The sequence below is a fragment of the Haplochromis burtoni genome, unplaced genomic scaffold (assembly GCF_018398535.1).
Source record: "Haplochromis burtoni strain Fernald_Lab_line unplaced genomic scaffold, NCSU_Asbu1 Contig_11, whole genome shotgun sequence".
Lineage (NCBI taxonomy): Eukaryota > Metazoa > Chordata > Actinopteri > Cichliformes > Cichlidae > Haplochromis > Haplochromis burtoni.
In genome coordinates this window covers 3,755,033-3,779,016 of record NW_024582372.1, presented here as the reverse complement: position 1 = coordinate 3,779,016, position 23,984 = coordinate 3,755,033, and the positions used below count along the sequence as shown (strand labels likewise).

The 23,984-nt window shown below is 40.3% G+C and overlaps 1 protein-coding gene across 4 annotated transcripts; it reads right to left on the bottom strand.

Moving 5' to 3' along the window:
• Positions 1 to 117: 117 nt before the first annotated feature.
• ahctf1 (AT hook containing transcription factor 1) lies at positions 118 to 22,806 on the bottom strand. 4 transcript variants are annotated; one of them, XM_042214184.1, is made up of 40 exons: positions 22,169 to 22,806; positions 19,797 to 19,923; positions 18,791 to 18,941; positions 18,553 to 18,655; positions 18,263 to 18,443; positions 17,883 to 18,090; positions 17,599 to 17,715; positions 17,372 to 17,456; positions 17,066 to 17,216; positions 16,814 to 16,946; positions 16,506 to 16,687; positions 16,286 to 16,347; positions 16,004 to 16,132; positions 15,763 to 15,853; positions 15,477 to 15,566; positions 14,944 to 15,084; positions 14,164 to 14,268; positions 13,700 to 13,796; positions 13,426 to 13,549; positions 13,258 to 13,314; positions 12,314 to 12,460; positions 11,922 to 12,112; positions 11,674 to 11,818; positions 11,392 to 11,523; positions 11,119 to 11,266; positions 10,822 to 10,972; positions 10,598 to 10,705; positions 10,204 to 10,348; positions 9,831 to 10,046; positions 8,926 to 9,610; positions 8,609 to 8,785; positions 8,176 to 8,281; positions 5,853 to 5,974; positions 5,453 to 5,751; positions 3,484 to 5,205; positions 2,924 to 3,197; positions 2,558 to 2,728; positions 2,416 to 2,480; positions 2,051 to 2,136; positions 118 to 1,304 (listed from the first exon to the last, which is right to left on the bottom strand). In XM_042214184.1, the coding sequence occupies exons 2-40, from the start codon at positions 19,915 to 19,917 to the stop codon at positions 1,106 to 1,108; spliced, it is 7,617 nt and encodes a 2,538-aa protein (XP_042070118.1). In that variant the 5' UTR covers positions 19,918 to 19,923; positions 22,169 to 22,806; the 3' UTR covers positions 118 to 1,105. The 4 variants fall into 4 exon arrangements, with proteins under 4 accessions (XP_042070118.1, XP_042070121.1, XP_042070113.1 ...); XM_042214187.1 differs by having other exon boundaries at positions 22,278 to 22,806; XM_042214179.1 differs by having other exon boundaries at positions 22,310 to 22,806.
• Positions 22,807 to 23,984: the final 1,178 nt, after the last annotated feature.

Genomic DNA, 23,984 nt, shown 5'->3' with positions numbered 1-23,984 from the left:
CAATTCTTACTCCATCACTGAGCTGCAACATATCCCAAAAAACCCACCTCTCTGGTAATACCAAATAGTACCTTTATGTTGGTGAATTGCACTGAATTGAAAGACGCAACACAAATATTCAAGCTTTGCCATATTTATCAAAGAGCAGTCATCAAAAATAAGACATTCTACGTACATTCATCAGAAAATAGCCTATGTGTCAGATGTTGATTACGATGAATTTAATCAAACCTATTAACATGTCCCAAATCAAGTTTTACATAAGCAAACTGTTGTGCAAGTTTGTTTTGTGTTTTAGACAATATACAACACCCCCATAACATTTTACAGTCCAAACGTGCTAACAGTGCTGTCTTTCACAGAATATCTCTTAAATCAAGTTTAATTTAAGACTAGGGCATAGGCAGTATGATTAGATGACCAAATGCATTCAAGAGACACTTAAAAATTCAGAATCAACATAACTGTTTATTATTTATTTATTAACTTTATTTGGAACATAGCAAAAAAACCAAAAGACTATATACAAATTTAGCAGTAGAGATGTATCTCCACTGGGTTGGTTGCTTTTCTTCTTAAATAGAAAAAACAGCAGGCCTTGAACTTTTAAAAGTAAAACAACAACAAATTTTAAAAGAATGTAAATAAAACCTCTTTAAATCAGAGGCAAGTTCGTTTCAGTCTCTGGTTGTATTAATGGGAGCCTTTAAAAATCCACAATGATTGCTTTCCCTTGAGTCATTCTGCGTGGAGAGAATCAGGCCGAGGGCTGCAGCAGAACATCGAGCACAAAATGGCCACAGACGTAAAAGCGAATGAAATCAAGTTAAAGAAGTACATGTAAACTCCAAAAATATAGTCTCTCACACGCTGCTAACCACCAGCGTGCCTTGTCCCAAAAATAGATTTTTCTGCCTGCATTGCTTTTTTGATTTCCTCCCAACAGGGAAGTCAATCTTGAATCTGCAGCGCTGTGAGGCTTTTGAGGAAATGCGACTGTCTCGAGTTCGGGCATACATTTTTATTTGACAGCTCACAGCTGAGGTGGTTGAAATGTCCATGCGGCCGTCTGAGGTTCACTGGTTAAAAACCGCCGCAAACCTTCCTATAGTTTCTTCCTCCGCGTGACAGGTTTTGTAAAAACTGTGTCCAAGACACGTTTACGTCGAAGGTTCCTGCTGGTGGTCGGTTCCTCTCCCTCTTTAACCCTCCTCGGTGCTCGTGGCATCGAATCGACTGGACTGGGCAGAGGCGAGATCAGTTCGACTTCTGCAAAGGGAAGCGGCGTTGCGACAGCTTTGGATCTGGGGGGATGGAAATTTCAGTTAAAATAAAACCTGCCAATGTGATGTATAATCCGTATTAATGCCAAGACTCAGATTACCGAAAAGCACCACTGAAAGACACAGGAAATCATTCCTGCCTGTGGCCATCTCCCTGTACAACTCATCCACTTAACACACTGTTTACTGCAACAGCTACACCCTTCTTGCACATGTTCTTTGTTAATATGTGACTTTTATGTATATATATGCCTGTATATACTGTGCTATTCTTAATTAGTGTATTGTCTGTCTTTGTTAATGTTTGTTTATAATGGAGCGCTGTAACAAAAAATTATTTCCCCTAGGGATCAATAAAGTATTCTGATTCTGATATAGATGTTAAATAAACAAAATAGAAAAATACACAGATACAACTGACATACGCATGAATATAAATTAAATAATTTATAATAATAATAATAATAAATTTTCCTTCTTGGTGACCTGTGTATGCAAGTATTTTTACTTGTTTTGCTAACTCGGTCATTAACACCACCACAGTACAGACCTGTAACAGGAAACCTCAGCCTCCATTTACTATTTATGAACATTACTTTATATATATATGCGGCATTTCCTGCACCAATCTAGATCTATCTCTCTATATCTATATATCTCTCTGTCTCTATCTATGACAGATATCTAGATATATCCATCTATAGTTTACTTTCATTTTATGACGCTGTATTTTTGCCCGTGTTTCGGTGTAGGATGTAGTTTCTTACTTGGCAGTTCGCTTGTTTGTTTTGCTGCTTTTAGTAGCGCCTGCGTCTCTCTCGACTTCTACATTATGTTCTGAAGACATTTCATCCTGGAAAAAAGAGAAAAATGGCATCTTCAAAAGAGCTTTCATTTCATTCATCAGTACTTCTGTTACAACCCTTAGTTATCTAGCTTCTGTAGAGCAGTGGTTTAAACTCTTGTGTGCGCTGCGTCCAACATCCTGGTTCAAAGGCTCATAACTGATAGAATAACCATGACGGGGGAGATATATAAAAACAAAATAAACAAATGCAAAGAGAAAAAAAAAAGATTCGTTATCTTTAGGATAGAAAAAGAAATCAAGTGTGAACAAAGTTGAAGTTCCTACCTGCACTTTGACTCTGCTGCGAGTGACGGGCGCCTCACGTTGTTCAGAGGAATCTGCTCTTCGGGCTGACACAGACACACCAAAGGGTTACAACCATTTACAGCAAAATAAATAAATATGAAGAAACTGATACTCGGCTCACCTCTTGTTCGTCTTCGCGAGGGGGAATAGATGAATGAATTCTCGCCTGGACTGGATTCATCATCCTCAGGTTGTGGGACCAGCCAGTCTTTCCCCGGGGAGTGAACCTGCTCCACTGATGACTTTTTACTCCTCTTGCTTGTTCTCAGCGCCTTCTTAACCATGGCATCATCTGTTTAAGAGGTTACACTTTTAGATCAACACATTTTGAATTCTACATGCACATCATACAAGTTAAACCAGCATGCAGTAGAATAAATTCAGTCTCTTTGTAATCTTCACTAATTTGAACTCGTTGGTACATACAGCTTCACACCGACTGTTCTTTTCTTCTCCCACACAGCCATATTTTAAGTTAAATTCATACCTTCCTGCTTCTTTTCCTCATCTTTAAGTCTCTTGATAAGGGCATCAGCAACAGGAGTCTTAGAGTCCACCTCCAACGGTGAGTCCAAAAGGGGAAGATCTTCCTCTGGGTGGTCCCAAAGTTTGCTTCTAGTGGGGCGACGGGAGTTGGTTCGACTCGCACTTCTGGGCGGTTCGGGCTCGTGTAAATCTCCTGTCTCTGTTGCGTTTTCAGCAGTCGTCTCTCCTTGTGTCTTTTCTGGACTCTTAGAAAGCGACACAGGAACCAGTTTCACCTGGAAATGTTAAATGTAAAAAAATGAACGATGGATGGATTGGGATTGCAACATGTAATATGAAAAAATATATATATAAAAAGGCATGCATGATAACTAGAGGTGAAAATCAAAAATGAAAATAAAAGCATTTCATGAAATATGCTTCAAATATTAAGATCATACTTGAGCAGCCTATCTGCAAACATAATCTGTGCAGTTTTGTAGTCCTGGTGTTAAATAAATATAATCTACAAGGTTCAGCATATCAGTTTTACAGATTATAGATAGCTTTCTGAATTCTTACCTGTGGATATACAGTTAGGCTAATCTGGCTTGAGTGTCGAGTTGTCCGGCCAGGGCTAGGAAGCTGCTCTTCTTTGTCTTCTACTTTCTCCAGCACAGTGGACAAAGTCTCTGATGCTTCCGTCTTTGTCCTTCTGGAGCTCCGTCTTACAGGAGAGGCAAACACCTCATCCTGTTCGTGTTCTTCTTTCACGATCTCAAGCGGCGTCGCCACCACTTCAGTGCTACTCGTAATCCTTCGGCTGGACCTCCTCGGAGTCTTTACCTGAGATGCTGCGTGTTTGGATGGGGTTAGAATCTTTGAGCTTGTTCGTCGACTTGGTTTTATTACGTTAACTTCCTCCTTGTGTTTGACTTCATCATCTGTGGCTGTAGACACCTCACTGCCACTTTGAGTCCTTTGACTGGTCCTTGTTGCAGCCACCCTCTGCGAACGTCTGGATGGAGACGATGCCTTGGAGGTTGACGCAACTGAAGTATTGTTATCCATGACCTCAACCTCTTCATCCTCTTCTTTTGGAAGCTCTGGCTGTGTTTTGCGGGTACTTCTTCGAGGTGTGCTGGCTGGGACTTTGGTTTCTTTAGCCTGTTTACCTTTCCTAGGTGTACGACTCGGTGACGCAGGGACCAGAGTGCTTGTTTTTGTGTCCTCTGGCTCATTTGCTTCCTCTGACAGAGGAGAGATAAAAGTTACCATCCTCCCCCTCGTCATCCTCCGTGTTGGAGTGGAAGGAGTCTTCTTCCTCTGAGAGGTAGTAGGCTCTTGTACAGGCTCTTCCTCCAGCTCACTGTTTAAGCTCAAAGCCTGCTTTACAGGTTTCTCTTCAACACTTTCATCTGTTCTCGTGCTTCCCTCACCTATCTGCTGCGTTTCCTTCTCCGTTTTAATTTCTTCATCTTTTTCCTCATCTGCCTCCATTGATGATTTGCGGTCCTGCAGCTCCTCTTCTTCCGTGATAGGCTCCGTTTCTGCACTAGTGCCATTCTCCTCAGGCTCTTCCCGCTCCTCAGCAGGATGGTGTTTGTCCTTTGCTTCCACTGCTACATCAGCAGCTTCTACCTGTGCCAGAGATTCCACGGCTGCAAGACATTCTTCCAATGTAGCTGGGACAGAGACTGAAACAGCAGCAGACTCATGGTCTTCAGTCAACATTACCAACTCTGCAGCCTTCGGCTTTTTAGCATCATCTGACTCTTGGTTTGCTTCAGTAGATTCAGTTTGAAAGTCAGCTTGGAGTTGAACAATTTCTGTGCCATCTATATAGTTCCCATCAACCGTTTCAATCTCTTCTCGTGAGGCTTCTTCACACTGGGTGGTATCCTGGTCCTCTGTGCTCAAAAGAATAACCTCAGGTTTGGCCAGAATTTCATTAGCATCCATAACCTGATACTGAATCGAAGGGTCACACGATTGCAAATTATTCTCCATAGGTAGTATGCCTGTCCCTTTATCTCCATCCTCATCCACATCCAACATCAAGGAGAAACTGCCGTGACTTTCATCTGCCACAACAGTTGGACGAAGCTCAGGAAGATCCATCTGAGCTTCATCAACCAGGCCGTGCTGTCCCTCCATGAGCTCCACAGGTACCAAAAGGGTGGTAGAAGGTTTGAGCTCCATGTATGACGATCCTTGCTCTACTGCTTCATCTGGATCCATCATTCCATCATCTGCCCCAAGTCTCACCATAACCACTTCACCCTCTATGTCCTCATCTACCATCTATAAATAAGCAAACACAGAAAGTGAGTTTTCATGAAAGATTTTAAGTACAAAATTAAAAAACAAACAAGACGTATTCAAACATTTTGTTCTGTCTGACGAAAATGAAAAAAATCCTCAAATGAAAAAGTCGCAAATGTGTCTAAATATTTACACATGACTACATTTTTAAAATAATCTAATGAATTTCCACTTGCTCAGATTGTATACCATCTACTACTCGACACACAAAACCCTTCAGGCCTACATTTGTTACCTTCATCTCTGCATTTGGGGTGATCAGAGACAACACAGCAGCCTCCTGCTCCGCTTGCGTTTGCAAGAAGTGTGTGTGGCTCTGCTGTACAAAGGATGGACTGGGTTGGAGGGATGGCAGCTTGTCAGTACCCGGGACCTCCTCAATGATCTCCACCTCACTACCAGAATCTTCTTCTTCCTCTTCCTCCTCCTCATCTTCTTGGTCTGACACTTCCTCCTCATCTTCATCCTCCTCGTCTTCAGACCCAGAGCTAGAAAGGTCTTCGCTGTCGTTGACGCTCACAACAGCTATGAGATATTAAACAGAAGCAGAGAAGAAATTTGTAAAACAGCACTGTAATATTAATAGCACCACTGTTGATGTGAAATTCGTGTACAGTTTTCCTCACAGTGGGAATCGGTGCCAGTTGGCTCTGAGGAGGTTACAGAAGCAGCAGACTTTTGGGTGGTAAACATCGGGGGAGCTTCAGCATCAGCCTGCGTCTCCTCTTCATCGTTACCTAAAGGCTCACTGAGAGAGAGTGAGAACAACAGCCATTTTTAACTTCTTGAAAACAACAAGACTGAGTTACATAACATCCCACTGTGAAACAAACTCATGCTAGCAGTACACCGACTGGTAAACAGATTGTGATCATTCTTGTTCCTTTAGAACAGTCAAGATTTAATTCTCAAAACCTGGATAAACTACAGCTTTGGTCCTGGCACCAAAACAACAATTCAGTACTTAAGCAAATGAAACAAGTTATGTTCCTAAAAACATTTCCTTCTCCTCTGGTAAAAAACACAGAACTGAATGTTTGAACCAACGACTAAAAATCTAGTATGATCGGTTTTACAGTTAATCTTTATTGTATCGTATCCTTATGGGTTATGTACGGAGGTGTATAAGGGCCACATCAAGAAATAAATATATCATTGATCATTTTGAGAATAAAGCTGAAATGTGCAAACTGCCACGTTTTCTACATCCTCTACAAAATTGTTTGTTTAGAGCATTTAGTGAAACAAATTGATCAGCCGTCTTGTGATACAACATACATCCTCTTAATTGCACAAGGATCTAACCGTCGCTAACCTCACAACTGTCCATTACCAACCCACTCTTGCAAGTTTGTGTTTTTCCAACTGCACCATCTTTTCAGCGTCCTTATACTGATCACTAGTGGTGAAACGGATCACGGTTGATCCGTAATCCGAACCGATCCCACTCCACGGTTCGGTACGCACGTGATCCGAAGATTCGAAAAAGAAGAAAAAATGAAGGAACCTTTTAAAAAAACAAAACAAAAAACAAGCGCGTCCATGCCCACAGGTGTACACACGGGTGATCACACCCACAAACTACACCCTTTTTGGCTCCTACCTCAAAGCACACTGTGTTCTGTTGATCTTATGTGCTGCACAATAATGTTTAATATTTAGTATTTACTGTCATATTCACATATATCATTGTGATGTTGTTTATTCTATTACTCTTGTTCTCTTCTGCTTGCTTTCTTTTTTCTTTCTCAGCAGGTGATCCAGGTGATTGATATATGCATTTTTTTTTCCTCTGCCCGTTTTGTTGGTTTTTGTCTTTTGCCCTTCTCCCCCGTCCCTCTTCTCAGCTGTTTCTCTTTCCCTCTTTCTTTCTCCCCTTCTTTCCCCCAGTCAAGTCTGTCCCGTATTCAGTAAGTGAAAATAAAATAAACAATAAAAGGTGAATCAAATGGACCATTACGGCAAGGCTGGGATGGTCAGTTTGGTAAAGTAAATCCGTTGGGCATCTTTCTTTGCCTTTAGACAACAATTCTGATGGCAAAAGAGCCAAACGGGACAGCAAAAAAAAAAAAAAAAAAAAAAAAAAAAAAAAAAGTATGTGTATGGTGCACGTGGTGAGTCTGTCAAGCGATAGTTATGGCCAGCGCTAGCGGTCCAAGTGGAGGAGCAGAGGAGTTTGCGGTATTTAAGCAGCCCTTTGCTGCCCAATCCGACCGGGCTAAAGCTATTACAAAAGCTACTGGGGTGTTTAGCTGCAGACGGGAGGCCGTATTCCCTTGTGCAAAACAAGGGGTTTAAACTATGATGAACGTGCTTGAGCCACGCTATGATATCCCGTTGCGCGTCCACTTCAGTGACAAGATCGTACCCAGGCATGTATGAGCAGGAAAAGTTTAAAGTTATGGCTGAACTGTCCCAGGCATCTTCTGTTGCGCAACTACAAATGGGTGGACCTCCAGGTCAACGGAAAGCCACGTGACCGTGACCACTCATTATATCACAGCGGAGTGGTAGATGCAAAGCCCTGTACTGCCCTATACTGCACCTTAATTTGATTTTATATAATTCCGTGGAATGAGTCTTGAGTTGAACGTTTTAATAGGCAAAAAATACTTAAATAAGTTAATAAGTAAATGTTAAAATTTTGTCTTTTTCTATTTTTGCTGATCCGAAAATTGATCCGATCCGAACCGTGAGATTTTTGATCCGTTGCGCCACTACTGATCACCCTGCTGTGTTAATGTGCTAAAAGAGACATCATTTCCTTCCTTGTCACTAAAACCGATTCTGAAGTATGATTTCACTAACTCAGAGCCTATAGCAATTTTAATTCTCAGAATTTTGACTTTATTCTCAACATGATCAATAATATTTCTTTTCTTAATGTGACCCTAAATACTCCTACGTAGCTATGAGTAAAAATGACTCTCTTGTTTCTTTGATGTTTACCTGTTGAAGGAAGGCTGGTTCTGTGATGTATTGTGGATTGCTGAGCGGGTGAGTGGAGGAGACAGATCGCTACCAAACAGATGCCTCTGAACAAACTCTGTCAGATCTGATGGAAGGAAAAACAGCAACATTATTAAACTTTAAAGAAACAACACAAAAAGACAGCAATCACCATCATTACCATGTAGTTGCCCAAGAAAAAAAATCATTATTCAATATAATAAAAATCTGGAATCTGAAGTAATTTTAATTTGAAAACATTTGGTTGAAACCAACAGATAAAAGTAATTAGTATGTCTTTAACAATTTTTAGAAGACTTTCTTCACACTTTTTACCACCTCGAGTATCATGAATCCTTACAGTCTAATCTAATGTGGTAAAATCGTTTAACTTTATCAGTTACAATATAGATTAATAAGTTGAAATGTGGACCTGTTGATTGTTCCAGATCTGCCTCTTCACTTGTCGTTTCAGTTACTCCAGGAGGTTCAGCATGCTCGCTGAACTCTGTGCTCTCTGATTGGACATCCCGGCCCTCGTCTCTAACTGGGAGATCTTGAGATTCAGCGTCAGTGCTAGAGTCTGCGCTGTCAGTTCCCTGGTCACGATCTAGTAGAATACATGTTTTGTCAAGCAATGTTGGAGAGAAGTATTGCCAAACGTATTTTCAAAATCATGATTTTGGATTTCGGTGCAATGCAAACCTGCTCCAAAAATCAGTTCTGAAAAAACAAATAAGAATAAATTACCTTGAAGATGAATAGATGTCTCATTTTGGTCAACAATGGCAGCATCTTGCTTGGTGCTTGACTCAACGTCCAGATCATCTTCTTTATTAGACTGAATTTCTTCCTCAGTTTTAGCCTCCTGGTCAAGATCAACTTCCATCACATCCTCTGGTGTATTTTCTTCCCTTACCTCATCTTCTTCCTTTTCTGAATCCTCTGACGTCAGAGGAAGGGTTTGCTCAGTTGCTGGTGAGGCCATTACCTCGGCTGTTGCCGCGGGTTCTTTTTCAGCCAAGAATTTAACATTCACCGTCACTACATCATCATCGTCTTTCTCTGTACTGACATGTCCATCCTTTTCCTCATTGTTTATTGAAAGAGGAGCATCAAAATACTCTAGAGTGGTGTCTGTTGACCGAACAGATGTTGTGCTGGTGTCAAGGTTAAAACTAAGATGTGTTTGTGTTGCATCCGATTGTTTTTGTTCTGCAGCGCCTTCAAGGGCGGAGGATAACTCGCTCTCGGAGCGTTTCAGCTGTGGAGAGGAAATTCCACCTTCTGGAGGCAAGAACTTTACACGTGGTTGTTCCCCTTCCTCATCTCCATCTTCTTCCTCTTCAGCAGGCTGTAATGACCAGGTCTTACGTGTGGCCTTGGACAGTGCCGAGCTTCTGGTCAGCCGACTAATCTCACTGTCTGCTGCCATCTACAGAAAAAACAGAGATGATTGGAAGACACAGTTTATTTATTAGACCATCATAATCCACAATTAGTTTTTTTTTTCTTGTTTAAGATAATTTAAAAAATTTTTTTTTAAAAAAGAGCCAGGTGGTTCCCCTATTAACATGCTCAGCTAAAATTAGCTGCAACTTCACAAATTGAAAACAGAGGTTCTGTGTGTTCCACGTGTGCCTTTTTTTTCTTACCCCATTAGTCCATCGGATGCCCTTCTCAACTTCTGGGGATTCTGACTCTTCAATAAAGGTGATACGGTTCTCTTTGCTGCGGATAGGAGGTGTAATAGAGCGACCTGGTGAAGCAGAAGGCGTGGCAACGGGTGTGGGCCTCAGGCTGCTGCGCAGGATGGACTGGGGAGTGAAGGCTGAGAAGACTGGGCCAGAAGCAGCCAAGGCCCGGGCCCGCTGACGAGGAAAACACATGAAAAGTGTGAGTAACAAAATACTAAAGGTACTCCACAGTATTATCATAAACTATTAAATATCACAATAAGCATAGAAAATATGAATACTGTAATCCTGGACTACATAACAACAAGCAATTCTAAATTCATCTACTGACCTTGACAACCTGAGGTGTTTGCAGCAAACAGAGTTCAGGTGCTTTGCTAACACTCTTGGGTGAAACCCAGGCACTGGGAGGTCTGGGAGGGCTGAGAAGAGGCCGAGGTGTTTGACAGGAAGGATGAACCACCAAATCGATCAGCCTGGGAGGAGGAACACAAACATGAATTTAGGATACTGTCTTACCAAAATTTAACATTGAGTACAATAACCAGATATTTTAATATTTATACAACATATTTTAATATTAACATCTTTATAAAATAAGAAATGAAAAAATTAATTAGAAAGTCAACTTTGTGCCAGATGGACAAACACGTCAAGTTAATATCAACGTTTCCCCCTCATGATCGGTAAAATCTGTATTATACAATTCAGTTTCACTGATGTACCTTGACTTTCGTTTGGAGGTCATGGTGATTGGAGTTCCAAGGAATGGTTCAGGAAGGCCAATGGAGGATGGCTTAGGGCTACAGCTAGGAACCTCAGCTGCCCTGGGGCTGGAAAAAATGACCAGGCAACAATTTGCAATAAGCAAATTAAATAAATCAAAATGCAAAATTTTTTTTAAAAAAAAAGTTAATTTCAAGATGCAATTTTGGTATTTTATATTGACCTGTTAGCAGGAGAGCACTGTGGTGTAGCTCCTTTGCCTAACCACACTTCTTCAATCTTGCTCAGGACATTGTTGATAAAACCAGCCCTGGACACTACCTTCTCTTTAGCAGTGTGTTTGGTGATGGTTGACAGTGGCTGTGGCCGGGACACTGGGACAGAGAAAGAAAAAACATTGTGCATTTGCTGAATAAGCCTCTTCAGGATTATTATGATACTCTGTAAATGCTTCAACACACTCCTGTGAAAACAGGTTTCCACTGAGGTGAACTGCTACAAACATGAAGCGTCTCATTACCTTCTCTGTGGATGGTGTTGGGATGTTGGTAGGGCTTAGCTCTCTCCATTGCCAGTTTCCTCTGAACTCTCGGCAAAACTTTGCCATACAGATCCAGGATGGTGTTCCTGGTGTTGGATCGTTCTTTAAGCTTTGGGTCTCGTTCGTTCTATGATTACAAAACAAAAGCACAAACAAGAGAACATGGTTAGAAAAAGCTTATTTCTATATAAATCTAATAGTCACAGAATTTCTACCATTTCCATTTTATTAGCTTCTATATGTCAAACATACCACTAAGTTCATTCTCAGGGTGTGGTTGAGCTGCAGAGCAGGGATGTAGTTTGCTTGCTGAAGGTAGTGAACCATCAGTAGTTCTCTGTTCTGGAGACCACCTGTCCCCTGGAGAAACTTCTCCAAACATTCCTAAAACACAAACCAATAACCAGGGATTTAAGCAATAATTTAAAAATACAAAGGTGAAACAATTACAATGTAATTAAAAATAAATAAATAAGAAAACAAATCAGAAATCTCACAACCAACTTTTTATCAGTGCTTTCACCATCTCTCTACCTGTTCATTGAGGCCCAGGGGCAGCTTGAGCAGCTCCTTGATGAGGCCCAACTCCTGGCAGCTTTCATACAGGAAACCGAGCAGCTCAGTCATGTTGAGGCGATTAGAGTGCTGCCGGAGGAGGTACCATGCTTCTATGAGACACCTGGCGGGAGGGCAAACAGATTGGTTAATGAAGATCAAGCAGCTGCTGCATACTTGTAAAGAGATTAAACGAATTAATAAATACTTTAATGCATTAAACGTACCTGTTGTGCAACAGCACAGACAGGCAAAGCTTGGCCTGTGAAGTGTTGGAAACCGCAGGTTTTGTGACATGGAAGTATCGTAGAGCCACTGACTGTTGGCCCTGGCACATCAACGCTTGCAGAACGCGCTCATGCTGCCACTCAAAGTGAAACTGAGAAGCGGCTGGGTGCAAAAGAAGCTCAAACGAACTCTGATGAGGAAAAAACGAAGGAATTAACATTACACTTACTGAAGGATAAACATAAAAAAACCCTGTCACATCATGAGGTCTGATTATACATGCACATGTCTCTGAGTTAGCAAAGGCCTTTTCACATAGGACGCAGCACGCAAACCCATTCTTTTCTATTGCTTACGATGCATAATAATGGTTTCCAATCAATGCTTTTACCTGATGGTCATGATGGTCCAGGAGCCATAGGCCTTGTACTAGTTTAATGAGTCCAATAGGGATAGCAAAAGCTGTGGGGAAAGACTCCACTGATGCGCCGTCCTTATTGGGGAAGGAGTACATGACATCTAACAAGAGGTAAATCACCTGGAACAACAGGTCAAGGATCATACAAGCAAAAGGAATCAAGTTAAAATCTCACTATAATGATCACAGCGCGTGTCCGTTCCCCCAATTTCTAGATGTGCTGATGAAATATACCATATAAACTACCTGGCATAGCAGGATTATCAACGTCAATATAGTCACTGGGAACTATTTTTATAAATCGCTCAAATCCTTAGAAACGATATATATTATTTGGAATAAAATTAAAATCAAAATTAACTGCAACATTAGGTCTATGTTATGTGTATGTTGTTGTTTGTAAATACATTTTTAGTGCATTGGCACTTTAGGGTCACTGGAATGTATTGTCTAACTGTAAATAAGTGTTTAAACAGCAGCATAACAGTGCCTATAATTCATTACTTTGTCATATCCTCCTGAGACCCGACCAATTCATTATGTCGTCTGCAGTGGACAATAAAAATTAAACTGAAAGATACTTTTTTCCTTCAGTTCTCAGGAGGATATACAATGAATGTGTAGCATACAAAGCATAAGAATAAAGATATGAAAATATGAACAGCGTTTTCACCATCTCACTCTATAAAGTGAAAATGTTTGAATACATGAGTGAAATAAACAAATGATGATAGCCTGTTTTGCTAGTTCAAATTAATGCTTAAGATGGTCATCTGTGTTAATATTTACTGAAGTTGACTGAAGTTAGTGGACTAAAAATAATCACTAACAATCTAACAGTTGTGTATATAGTGTTAAAATGCATACATGCTGAAGATATATGATTCTGTAAACAGACAGTATGAGTTGAAGGATACAATCGCATGTTTTGCAGCCTCGTCAATGTTGTCCAGCAGATATATGTCAAGCAAGGCCTGCAAATCACACAATTGAGAATCTTAAAAATTATAAAAGCATATTAAATAATAAGTATTGTTTGTTTAAAAATAAAATGAATAAAGTAAAATATAGATTTAAATTCTTACATGCAGTGTAGGTGGTGGGTATTGCCCCGTTCCACCTTCATCCCTTTTCCACAGGTTCGTCAAGCGTTCGCCACACTGGCCAACTAAACCGTCGATCATCAGGCAGTCTGCGCACCACTTGCCCCTGAGAAAACAGCAGGTGGTCAGCTTAATCAAAGGAAAACAGGAGACAACTCGTAAACCTGGAACGGGCACATCTCATAGACGTTTGCGTTTGTTATAAAGGAGGCCTAGATTTTAATGCATGTACACCCAAACTCCTTTTGTTACTCACTTGGCCAGCCTGGTCAGCTCCTCCCTGCGTATGGTGTAATAGTTGCTGATGACCGAGTGAGTATAGAAAGGCCTGGAAATCTGAAGAGCATCATCATCTAGTAAAGTAAGGAGAAACATTTTTTAAATAAATACAGCAATAATTTTCTAGTCGTTGCAAATAATTTGAAAATAAAGTTCAAATAAACAAACTAATGAAGACATGTGGACTAGTTACTCCAAGAACCTAGTCCTCCTTGTTTGCTTAAATAACCAGGGGTTAGTTATAACGGACATGTTTCTTTGCAGAAATAAACAAAACCAGTCGTTTTTTAAGTGCTCTCACATTTATTATATTCACTTATTTAGTGACACGTTGTTAATTGGTCTTAAATGTGTTTCTCTTGAAAAATATATGCTTTTCCATTTTTTCATAGGGGTTTCATTTGATACATTTTCAGATTACGTATGACAGCATCACTTTACCTGAACCCTCAGGGAGCAAGCCAGTACGACAGAACCAAAGGACCACCTGAGCATACTTGGAGATGAGACTGGACACCATATTCTTGTTCATTAAACCCACCAGACCTGAAACAAGAACATAAATGAATGTTAGTGACAAAGGAGCTCACGATCCATGACAAATCATAGTTTATTACAAAGTGTAAAGTATGAAAAGAAAGTGTTGTATATGTTGTTGTCATCACTGTTTGGCTCTATTTCACAATCTAATGAAAATCAAAATCCCATCCATCCATTCTCTTCCTTGGATCACAAATGCAGGTCACACTCAGGACAAAATAATCTCCCTACACCAAAACCACAACTGTGTGTCAAAAGGCTTTGATAAATCAATAAAAAGAACTGCAGGCATTTTTTGCAGTCCATTAAATAAGGTTGTTGACCACACTACGGCAGCAGTTATTCTACTTTTAGTTATTCTACTCTAGATATGGACCTGTAGTCATGGACAAAGTCAAAGATTCACTAAAATCTGATCAACACTCCAGGAAGAGTAGCAATTCTTGTGGCTGGATGGAGACTTTTAAGGTACAGTGCTCATTGGACCTTCGGCCAGAAGAGCTAACCAATCAAAATACACAAATGGCTAAACTTCATAAAAGCTTTCTAAACAAAACTAATCAAAGGATATCGCATTACAACTTAAAAGTACCAATAAGTGTTGACATGTCAGTTAAAGCAGTTTCAACAACACGACAGCAAAATATAAAAGTTGTACATGCAACTGTGTGGACAGGGCACCTTTTTGTGTGAGCTCCTGAGCTTCACTGAGCAGACAGTGGAAAATGGCACTGAGGTTACTCAGCAGTCTTTGAGTGTGCTGCAGCAGCTGCATGGTCTGAGGGTCTGTGAAGTTAGATGAGCTGTCAAACAGCGGTGAACCTGCAGAGGATCACATAAATGGATCTATTAAAAATACATTTGCAAACACAAGCACAGGAATGTAAGTAAATAAATAAATAAATATTCATTCACAAATAATGTAAAATTCTGACAAGGAATAGAGCAAACATGTACCGGTATCTAATGAAAGGTGCTGCACAGATGGGTTATGCAAACATATGAATTCAAATCTATTCAAATGTATTAAAGGGAATGGAGAAGATTTATACACATGTAGTTTTAGTTTATCACTAGTACACATTGAAGGTTGAGAAACTTTTGAAATGTAGGTAGTTAAACATCCGGTTTGTAAAAGTAACTTTCTAATTTAATAGAACATGTTTAAAAAACAAAAACAAACAAAAAAAAACAAAACAAAAAAAACCACATACAGATGCCATCCAGTTCCTCCTTGGTCTGAACTACTTTGTTCCAGGCCCAATCCAGGATGTAGCGCAGATTCAATGCAGAGCCTGGTTGTTCTGTTGAAGGAGAAGAGAATTTGGAGGCGTTAACATCAATATAGGTGGTTACAATTTGTACAGAGAAGAGTTTAGCACATATTTAATAGAACATACAAGTATGCAACAGGTAAATGTATCTTTGTGAATAACTATCATGTATGCCGTGAAACTGGGTGACATGAGCAGTTCAAATAAATCTTATTTTTAGTTGTACCTTCTGCAGTCCACTGCTTAATGCAACCAGTTATCAGTCCCAAGGAACTAGTCTCCACCGCTGTAGACAAGATGGCATCAAGCTGCTCTTCCTGAAGAACAAAGATGAGAATACAAACGAATAAAAAAAATAATGAATATTTCACTTGTAAATTTTTAAGAAAATCTTTTTTCAAATAATCTATACAAAAAGAGGAAGTAAAAAAGCGGGGTCCACGTGACGCTCACAAGTCTGCATGTACCTGAGACAGGCTGGATGGCTGGGTGTCAGCCAGACGGGATGAAAGTAGGCCGGACATAAGGCAGTGAGAGTAGCTAGTGGAGATGGTGTCACTGGAACAAGGAGCAGCTTTCTTCAAAAAACCCAGGGTCTGGTTTTAATGACAAAAATGAAATGATTGTGGGTTTAAAATAAGTTTAACTTCAATGTATGCCTATATATTTAAGAGAGAGAGAAAGAAAACAAAGAACACCAACAAAAAAACAAAACAAAACAATGATGAGGTGAACAACAAGAAACTTGCCTCTTTCTGATACCCAGAGCATGTTAAGTGCACAATTCCAGAGTTGAGCAAACAAGTAGCATCTGAAATGGAAGAAAGGAAGAAGAGAGAGGGAGAAAAGCAAACCAAACTCATTTGTCATATTATAATTCAAAAAGAAGCATTTTAGAGGCTAATACAAGCTTACATTTTTGCATGTTTCCAAGCCAAGGCTGTGGTGCATGTGTTGTGTTAAACCTACCAAAGTTATAAGTGGTGGGGTTAAAGTACTGTTCTGGTGGAGGGCAAGTGAAGGGAAGGCCCCTGCTCAGGCTGCGCTCATGTACCACCACATCTAGGAAGACATGTGGAGATACCATCTGCACCACTGGATCCAGAGACCAAGCAGCAAGGTATGGACACATCTGCAGAGACTCTCCCGTTCTGCCAAAAAAAAAAAAAAAAAAACGAGTACAAAAATGCATTACATTAATATACTAAACTAAAACATGCATAAAATAAAAAACTAAAACACAACAACAAATGTTTTGAAATCACTTTCCATTGTACCTTAAAGAGTCTGGCATTTGTGCGTGGTACCAGCGGTTGATGTCAAAAACCCCGATGTAGGTAGACAGACTTCCTTGGCCGTAGGCCTTGACTTGCCAGGTAAAGATGGACACACTGGTGTCTGGAGATGCAACTGGAAAGGGAAAGAACAGAGGATAGATGAAAAGTGTGGTGTGAAGTGATTGAAGAAAGTAATAAAGACGATAAAGTTTAGATACGCTGTGTAAAGAAGGGTTCAGTGCTTTTAAATACCTTCATTCATGCTGTCGTCCCTGTCAGGATGAGGTCTGAATTTCTCAATAGTCTGGCAGCTCAGGAGGCGGGTGTTTGTGGCCTGTGCCCGGAGAGGGAAAGCCGTGCCACTTAAATCCTGACTGTAACGTTCCTCACAATACTCGAGACCCTGTGTGAGTGTAAGATAAAAAAATGTTTTAAAAAGGATGTAACAGTTATTAATAGTTAGTATGAGGAATACACTGTGCATTTGCTGGGATCTGCCCAGTATAGGATTCACTATTTGAAATCAATATACATTTATTTCTTATATGCAATACAGACCTCATAGAGGATCTTTCCAGAAGTTAAACACTTTCTTTCACTGAAGGCCAACTGAAGCAAGCGCAGGGTGACCACATCTCCCTCACTGTGTGGGAGTAAAAGGATGCAGAGGAAAATAAGAACTTGAAATAAACACAAACAAACAAACGCACACACACAGTCTGGCTGGAAGCAGTTCTTAAAAATACTTGTTTGTAAACTAAACCAAAGTTAAAGGCAAAACTTACAGATCCTGCGAAGACTGGATCGCCCAGAGGTAGCAGCAGTTCCTGGGGTCGTTCTCTGGCTCCTGGAAAGTGAAGGCATATACAGGCACCCTGCCACCCTCTAACTGTGAGTGGTATCTGCAATAAACAATGGAAGAAAGGCAAATGCAAATATAAATATATATATATATGCTAAACATGCTATTCTTACTGTTTTGACTCTAGTGGGAACTACAACTTGCAAAATAAACACATCTTTTACACAAAGTCTACGGATAGAAGTCGGAAGAAATACTAGCACTCACTCTTTCTTTAAAGTCTTCATGTTCCACAGCTGTAAGTATCCATCTGAAAATCCTACTGCCAGGTGGTTGGTCCTAGAGATGTACTGCAGAGCTGTGGCTCCAACTCCACTGGGTCCATTCAGCTGGAGACAAAGATGTCTGCCCTCTCTTGTGCTGACTTCTCTTAGCTTGGGGATTTCTGCAGGAGATTTAGTCACTACCTGCAGGTCTGCAAACAGAATAAATATAAAGGGAGAGATTCTTTAAGAAAAAAAAGGACAATCTTTAGTTACCAGAATATGTTTGCATACAATGAAAAGGTGAAATGGGAACAGAAAGTACAGACATCCACAAAAGTATGAAAGCATACTACACATCACTTCCTCATTGAAACTTCTCACCTGAAGCATCAAGTTCACTCTGGTTGCAGGAAAGATCATCGAGACAGAGGTCCACAAGGAGTACGTGACCGAGATCCGTTACTACGGCCGCAATTCCAAAGAACCAGCGCAAACCCTGGTGAAGGTGTTGTGTTGACGTGCTTGCTCCGCCATAATTCACTAATGGCTCAATAGCTGTGATCTAGATGCAAGAGAGTTTTAGGAAAGAAAAACAGAAAATGTTCACGTTAACTAAAGTTCTAGAAACTTGAGTCTAAATGTTAAAATAGTAAAAACTATGGTCAACCCACTCTGCCTGGTATGACAACAGCCTTCACCACTCTTGACAGTCCCAAGTCATAAAGACACAGCACGCTGCCTTCTGTTTCCTCCAAGCCAACCAGCAAACCAGACCTGTTAAAATTAACCAGCAGAGGACTTAACATTTGCACTGTCATTATTTTTATTATGTATGCACTTCATAGTGAACTTTCACTGATTACATCCACATCCAAATGAGCCAAATAAATCATGAAATAAAGCTCGAACCGTTTCAGCCAGCTGAAGTCTCTGGCGGCAAGGACATTGGGTGGGTGCTCCCCTCCGCCACTGAAGCAGTATGCAGACAGCCGTTCTCCTGTCACTGCATGGACCACCTCCAAATGGGGTCCACAGGCCAGCCAGGCCAACCCGCTGCGACCTACATACACAGACAAGGACAGAAAAGTTAAAAGCGGCAGGTCATTGTGCAGTTTAAGCTGAAAGCTAGCCTCGTGATGATAAAGCAGGAAATTACTACAAAAAATTAAACATTTTTAAAAAGGCTTTTGGTATGTTTGATTTTGAGGTGATTTTCTTCCTCCCTTTTAATTACCCAATGTTGCAACATCAGCAACTTATTTACCCGGTAAAAGAATTATGTGAAGCAAAATAATTAACAAAAAAAAATTACTAAAAACAACAGAAGAAATGAAAACCTACGTGTGTGTATGAATGGATTTTTATATTTAAGAAACAATCAGCTTTAACATCTCGATTGCTGTCTGCCTTTATTTTATGGTGTTGCAAGTTCTTGAAATTCTTATTGTCCTGCAAAGTGAAAGTTTGGTTCATGGATGGAAGCCTGGAAAGATGAGTTACCATTTGCGCTTCCATTCATAACTTATCTGCTCTTTTATTTGTTTGAAAGAACATGCTGAAATTCTTTTCAAACCAAAAGTCCATCCAATAGTAAAGTGTGTCAAAGTCAAAGGTCAGACAATATACACCGCATGTCCTAAACATGCAGATTAAGCAGTGACTTGGACAAAAAGAAAAAAAAAATGTTTTTCTTGATGTCAGACTGTCATAAACCAAGTAGCTCATCAGATTTATTTTCATGTATTATTTAGTGATTCTTTTCCCACCGGGTGATATAGTTTCAATAGTTCATTATATAACATGTTTTCATATGACGATGATGGTATTGTATTTCATATTCTTTATTTGCTATTACAAATAAGAGAGAAGAAAAAAAGGCTGTTAAATGCTTAAAATAATAATGAAATATTCTTACCAACGGTAAACCTCCCATGAAGAACAGAATCTAGCGTAATCTCATCTTCCCCCAGAGCGTCTACAGTCACTCCTGAGAAAGGCAGCAAGCTGCTGGTGACTTGTGCAGTCAGGTCATGCATTGTTCACTGCATAAAAATAAAAAGGAAATAAATAAATGTTAAAAAGATTATTTTATTTACATTTCACCCAATCTTTTGGCCAAATATGATAAAACTATTATTAGATTTTTTTGAGGGGCAGCTTACAAAAAGGGCAGAGCCAAAAGGAAAATTGTAAAACCAATTTTGTTAATTTGGGTTGAATTTACACAAAAAAGACAGACATTTTATTTATCAAAGGGGTCAGAAATAAAATGCACATATTTATGTCAAATAAGGAAACAAACTCAGGCTTGATTTGTATGTATTCATCTCCCACAGGCGCATTCTGAGCCAGTAAAAACCCTGTCAATAGTCAAAAACATCTATTTCCCTCCTTCCATATTACCCTAGCCAAGCTATTCGCTCATTAAGTAAACACAAATTAAAACAAATTAAAAGTCCCCCTGAACCCTTACTAATCAGGTTTCTACACAAAAGAGGTCTTTCTTTCAAAACACTGCCTGCGCCGCGCCCCCCCCAGTTGTCAGGAAATATGCTGTCAGCAAACTTTTGGACAGCTGGGGCTGAGAATGGGCTTGCTTTCCAATCCACAACGTGTGGCATACAGCTGCACATCTGTTAGCACATTCTTCTCACAGTGAGCACTATTACAATAATAGAGTAGCCAACCTGCTCAAGTGGCCTTTCCCCCCCTGTTCATAATAACTGACACTACCAAAACATGTAAATTCACAGGTCTACATCAACAGCACTGTAAACTAGAGATTTCAAGGTCATTTTATTTTGTGGTTCACAAGCTGTATACTCCAATTTCCCCTACATAGGGCAGACCACTCCTAAAACTTTACTCGTGTAAGATTTTTTTAATGTTTATTTCATGTTATTACCATGACTAACACAAGTACGCTCATGTTTATGCCGTCGACTGGCCCCGTCATTGCACTAGTGCTCCACTAAGATAGCATTATCTGCGTTACTCTGTTGTGTATACAGTGCTGACAAAAATTCGGCTGTTACGTTTAGTTTGCACAATAGTACCCAATACCGCCCCCTGTGGCCACATAAGGAAACACGTTGGATTCAAGTGAACTCCCGCGCAACAAGCCTGTAGTCCAGCAGCCACATGCCAGGGCATGAGTTTGAACACACAGATATAACATTTACAAAATAATAAATATATATTCTCTGTCGGAGGCAAATGTTTTTAGAACAACAAAACACTATTGAAAAGCACGTATGGGTTCAACAAACAAACATATAGCGATCACGTGTGTCAACATTTGTCAAGTCTGTGTGACACCTATATGCATTTCTAACATTTTCAACTTTCTACAAGACAGAATATGTACATATAGCGATGATGAAAAATGTGAGACAAAATAAAAACATTATATAGCTCCATAAACCACAGTAACCGGCTCATGTTGTCTGGCTCGTTAGCGTCTACATGGTATCAAACCATTTGTTTACATTGCTAAGTAACGCACAATGGTGATAAAATTAAAAAGATAAATGAAACAATGCAAGTGTTATCTAGTGCTGGACAATAAGTAGTAGCCTTGATACACTTGCATTAGCAGGTTACCGAGTTAGCTTGCAAGGTTATGCAGGATTACAGTTCATTCAATTTCACCCTTAAAGTTAAGAAAGCTAACTCTAAGGTTATCCATCTGCATAACTAACTATTTGGAAGTTGTTGCCATTTCATGTAGACTATCAGGTTTGTGCTACAACAAGTCAACTACAGCGGTGACTGAAGCTAAAACCATCACGTTTTAACCACTAGTGGAAGGTAAAGTAAGGGTGGCTAGCTAAACTAGCCCGAGGTACAGCAATACTTTCGCTAACGCAGCTAACTTTGTGCTAGCAGTGTGCGTCTAACTTGCGGTATGTTTGTTTTTTCCACCCCAGCTAATAACTATAACTGGCATTTATCATTGTTGACATCTTAGCAAAAACACAGCTCTGTCAGCGACGAGTCTTGTTTTACTTCAATCTGAGTATATAGGTGGACTGATGTCCTTTTGGTGGTTTAGCTTCAGTTAAAACGTAACGCCAGACAGCGCAGTTAGCTTGTAGCTTCTGGCAGCACCGCAGCAGAGTTAGTTTCTATTTAACACAAGTGACGCCCGCATTGTGAATCTGTGTGGGGATTTACTCGGCATAAACTCATTTAGTGAGCCGAGCTGGCCCGATTACATCTTTCCAAGCTGACCTGGAAAACGTGAGGCAATGTGCCGCTAGCTTTTGCTACCAACGTTTACACTACCTGTGCGAGAATGTTGATGGCTATATCAGAGCCACAATTGGTTCGTTTTCCTTTATAATTATCTCGATTCCTTTCTTCCTCTGTCATAATCCGTTGCTTTTTAAAGTACCTCTCCTACCGATAGCCCTCTAGGAGATTCACCTGACAAACAAGCACGAAAGGATCCTCTGACTTCAGGCTCCAACGACGCAGAGCGCCATTTCCACAGTCGAAAAGTGCTCTGACGCATTTCTTCCTCGCTGTGGTTCCGACAGAATAGACACACATCGAGGACGCACTGCTGCCCCCCTCAGTCTGGGCATTGCTTCTGTTTGAACAATAGAAACTAAAACCGGAAAGATCATGACTTTGCAATATCAAACTTCTTCTTCTTTTTCTTTTTTTAGCTGCAGGGTCAACACACGGATCATATGCCGTGTGGTGAAAATGCTCCAATGCGGGGGCAGAAAGGCAAAGCAAAAGCTCTATAATAACAGTTAAGCTCCAAGGAAAGGTAGTGAAGATACATGATTTTGCTGGCATCAAGTCAGGGTGGAGTGGGTGGAGACGAGTGTCAGTTGTGCCTCTGACAAAAAGACAGCAGGGACAAATACTTCGTTACTGTCAGTGTTGGGGAGTAACGGAATACATGTACCGCCGTTACGTATTTAAAATACAAAATATGAGTAACTGTATTCCGTTACAGTTACTGTTTAAAAAGGTGGTATTCAGAATACAGTTACTTTGTTGAAATACATGGATTACACTGCGGTACTTTCCTGTTTCATTTTGTCGCCGGTCAGGACTGTTTGGGTTTTGTTTGACAGCTACGTTCTGTTGTTCCAGGAGGCAGGGTTACGGTTGCCATGGTTACAGGGCGACGCTCTCTCTCTCTCTCTGCGACTGTGTGTTTCCTGGGTGGGAGAGCGCCTTTTCGTTGTTGTTGTTGTGCTAAGCTAACAGGCAGAATGCTACAAGCATAGCTCTAAAGAATGTAGCATCATGGGCAGTGTAGTCCGTACTGCAGGGAGAATGGACTGCCATACACGTTATGGGGTCTGTGAGTGCCAGGAGGGAGAAAAAGGGGAGTGGAAAGGTACGAGTTGTCATCGAGGAAAAACGGGAGCTGGAAGCATGTAAATATAATAATAACCACTTCAGCCAATAAGAGTGCCTGACGAGCCCAGTTGTAAGTAAGCTATTAAGACTCGACTGTACACCGTGTTCGTGTTTTCCTTCGAAAAACAATAAGTTCCGTTGGAGCAGCCTTTCAATGCCTTTCTCTGTCTCTCGCCAGAAAAGTTGACCCACACAACAAAGTAAAGCTATTTTTCGGCTACGAGCCGACAGGGACCCCGCCATATTAGTCAGAGGTCCCTTTACTACAGTTCGGAGTCGCGGACCTTCAGTAATAGTAATAAATCACACAGCAATAGTACATTCACGTTGTTGTAAAAAGCATGATAATATATTAAGTAATCCAAAGTATTCAGAATACGTTACTGTCATTGAGTAACGTAACGGAATACGTTACAGAATACATTTTGGGGCATGTATTCTGTTTTCTGTAATGGAATACATTTTAAAAGTAACCTTCCCAACACTGGTTACTGTACATAGGTAGACTATTCGGGTATCTCTACTTTACTTTTTACTTTTACTCCCTACATTTTAAAGCAATTATCTGCGCTTTCTACTCCTTACATTTTCAAAACAGGCTGTTACTTTTAGTTTCAGATTTGCGGGAAGTTATTGACGTCACTGCGAGCATTCAAATATCAAACTGATTTGAGCCTAAACTGTAACACATGAAAGCCAGTCCTGTTCGTGTATTATT

Bases quoted from the DNA above. Each gene is read 5' to 3' on its own strand.
- ahctf1 (XM_042214184.1), bottom strand. From the start codon at position 19,917: ATGCATGACCTGACTGCACAAGTCACCAGCAGCTTGCTGCCTTTCTCA. The intron at 16,133-16,285 runs GCAAGTTTCTTG...CATTAAAACCAG, and splicing joins GCTCTGGGTATCAGAAAGAG to ACCCTGGGTTTTTTGAAGAA. The intron at 2,481-2,557 runs GTGAGCCGAGTA...TGTCTGTGTCAG, and splicing joins CTCGCGAAGACGAACAAGAG to CCCGAAGAGCAGATTCCTCT.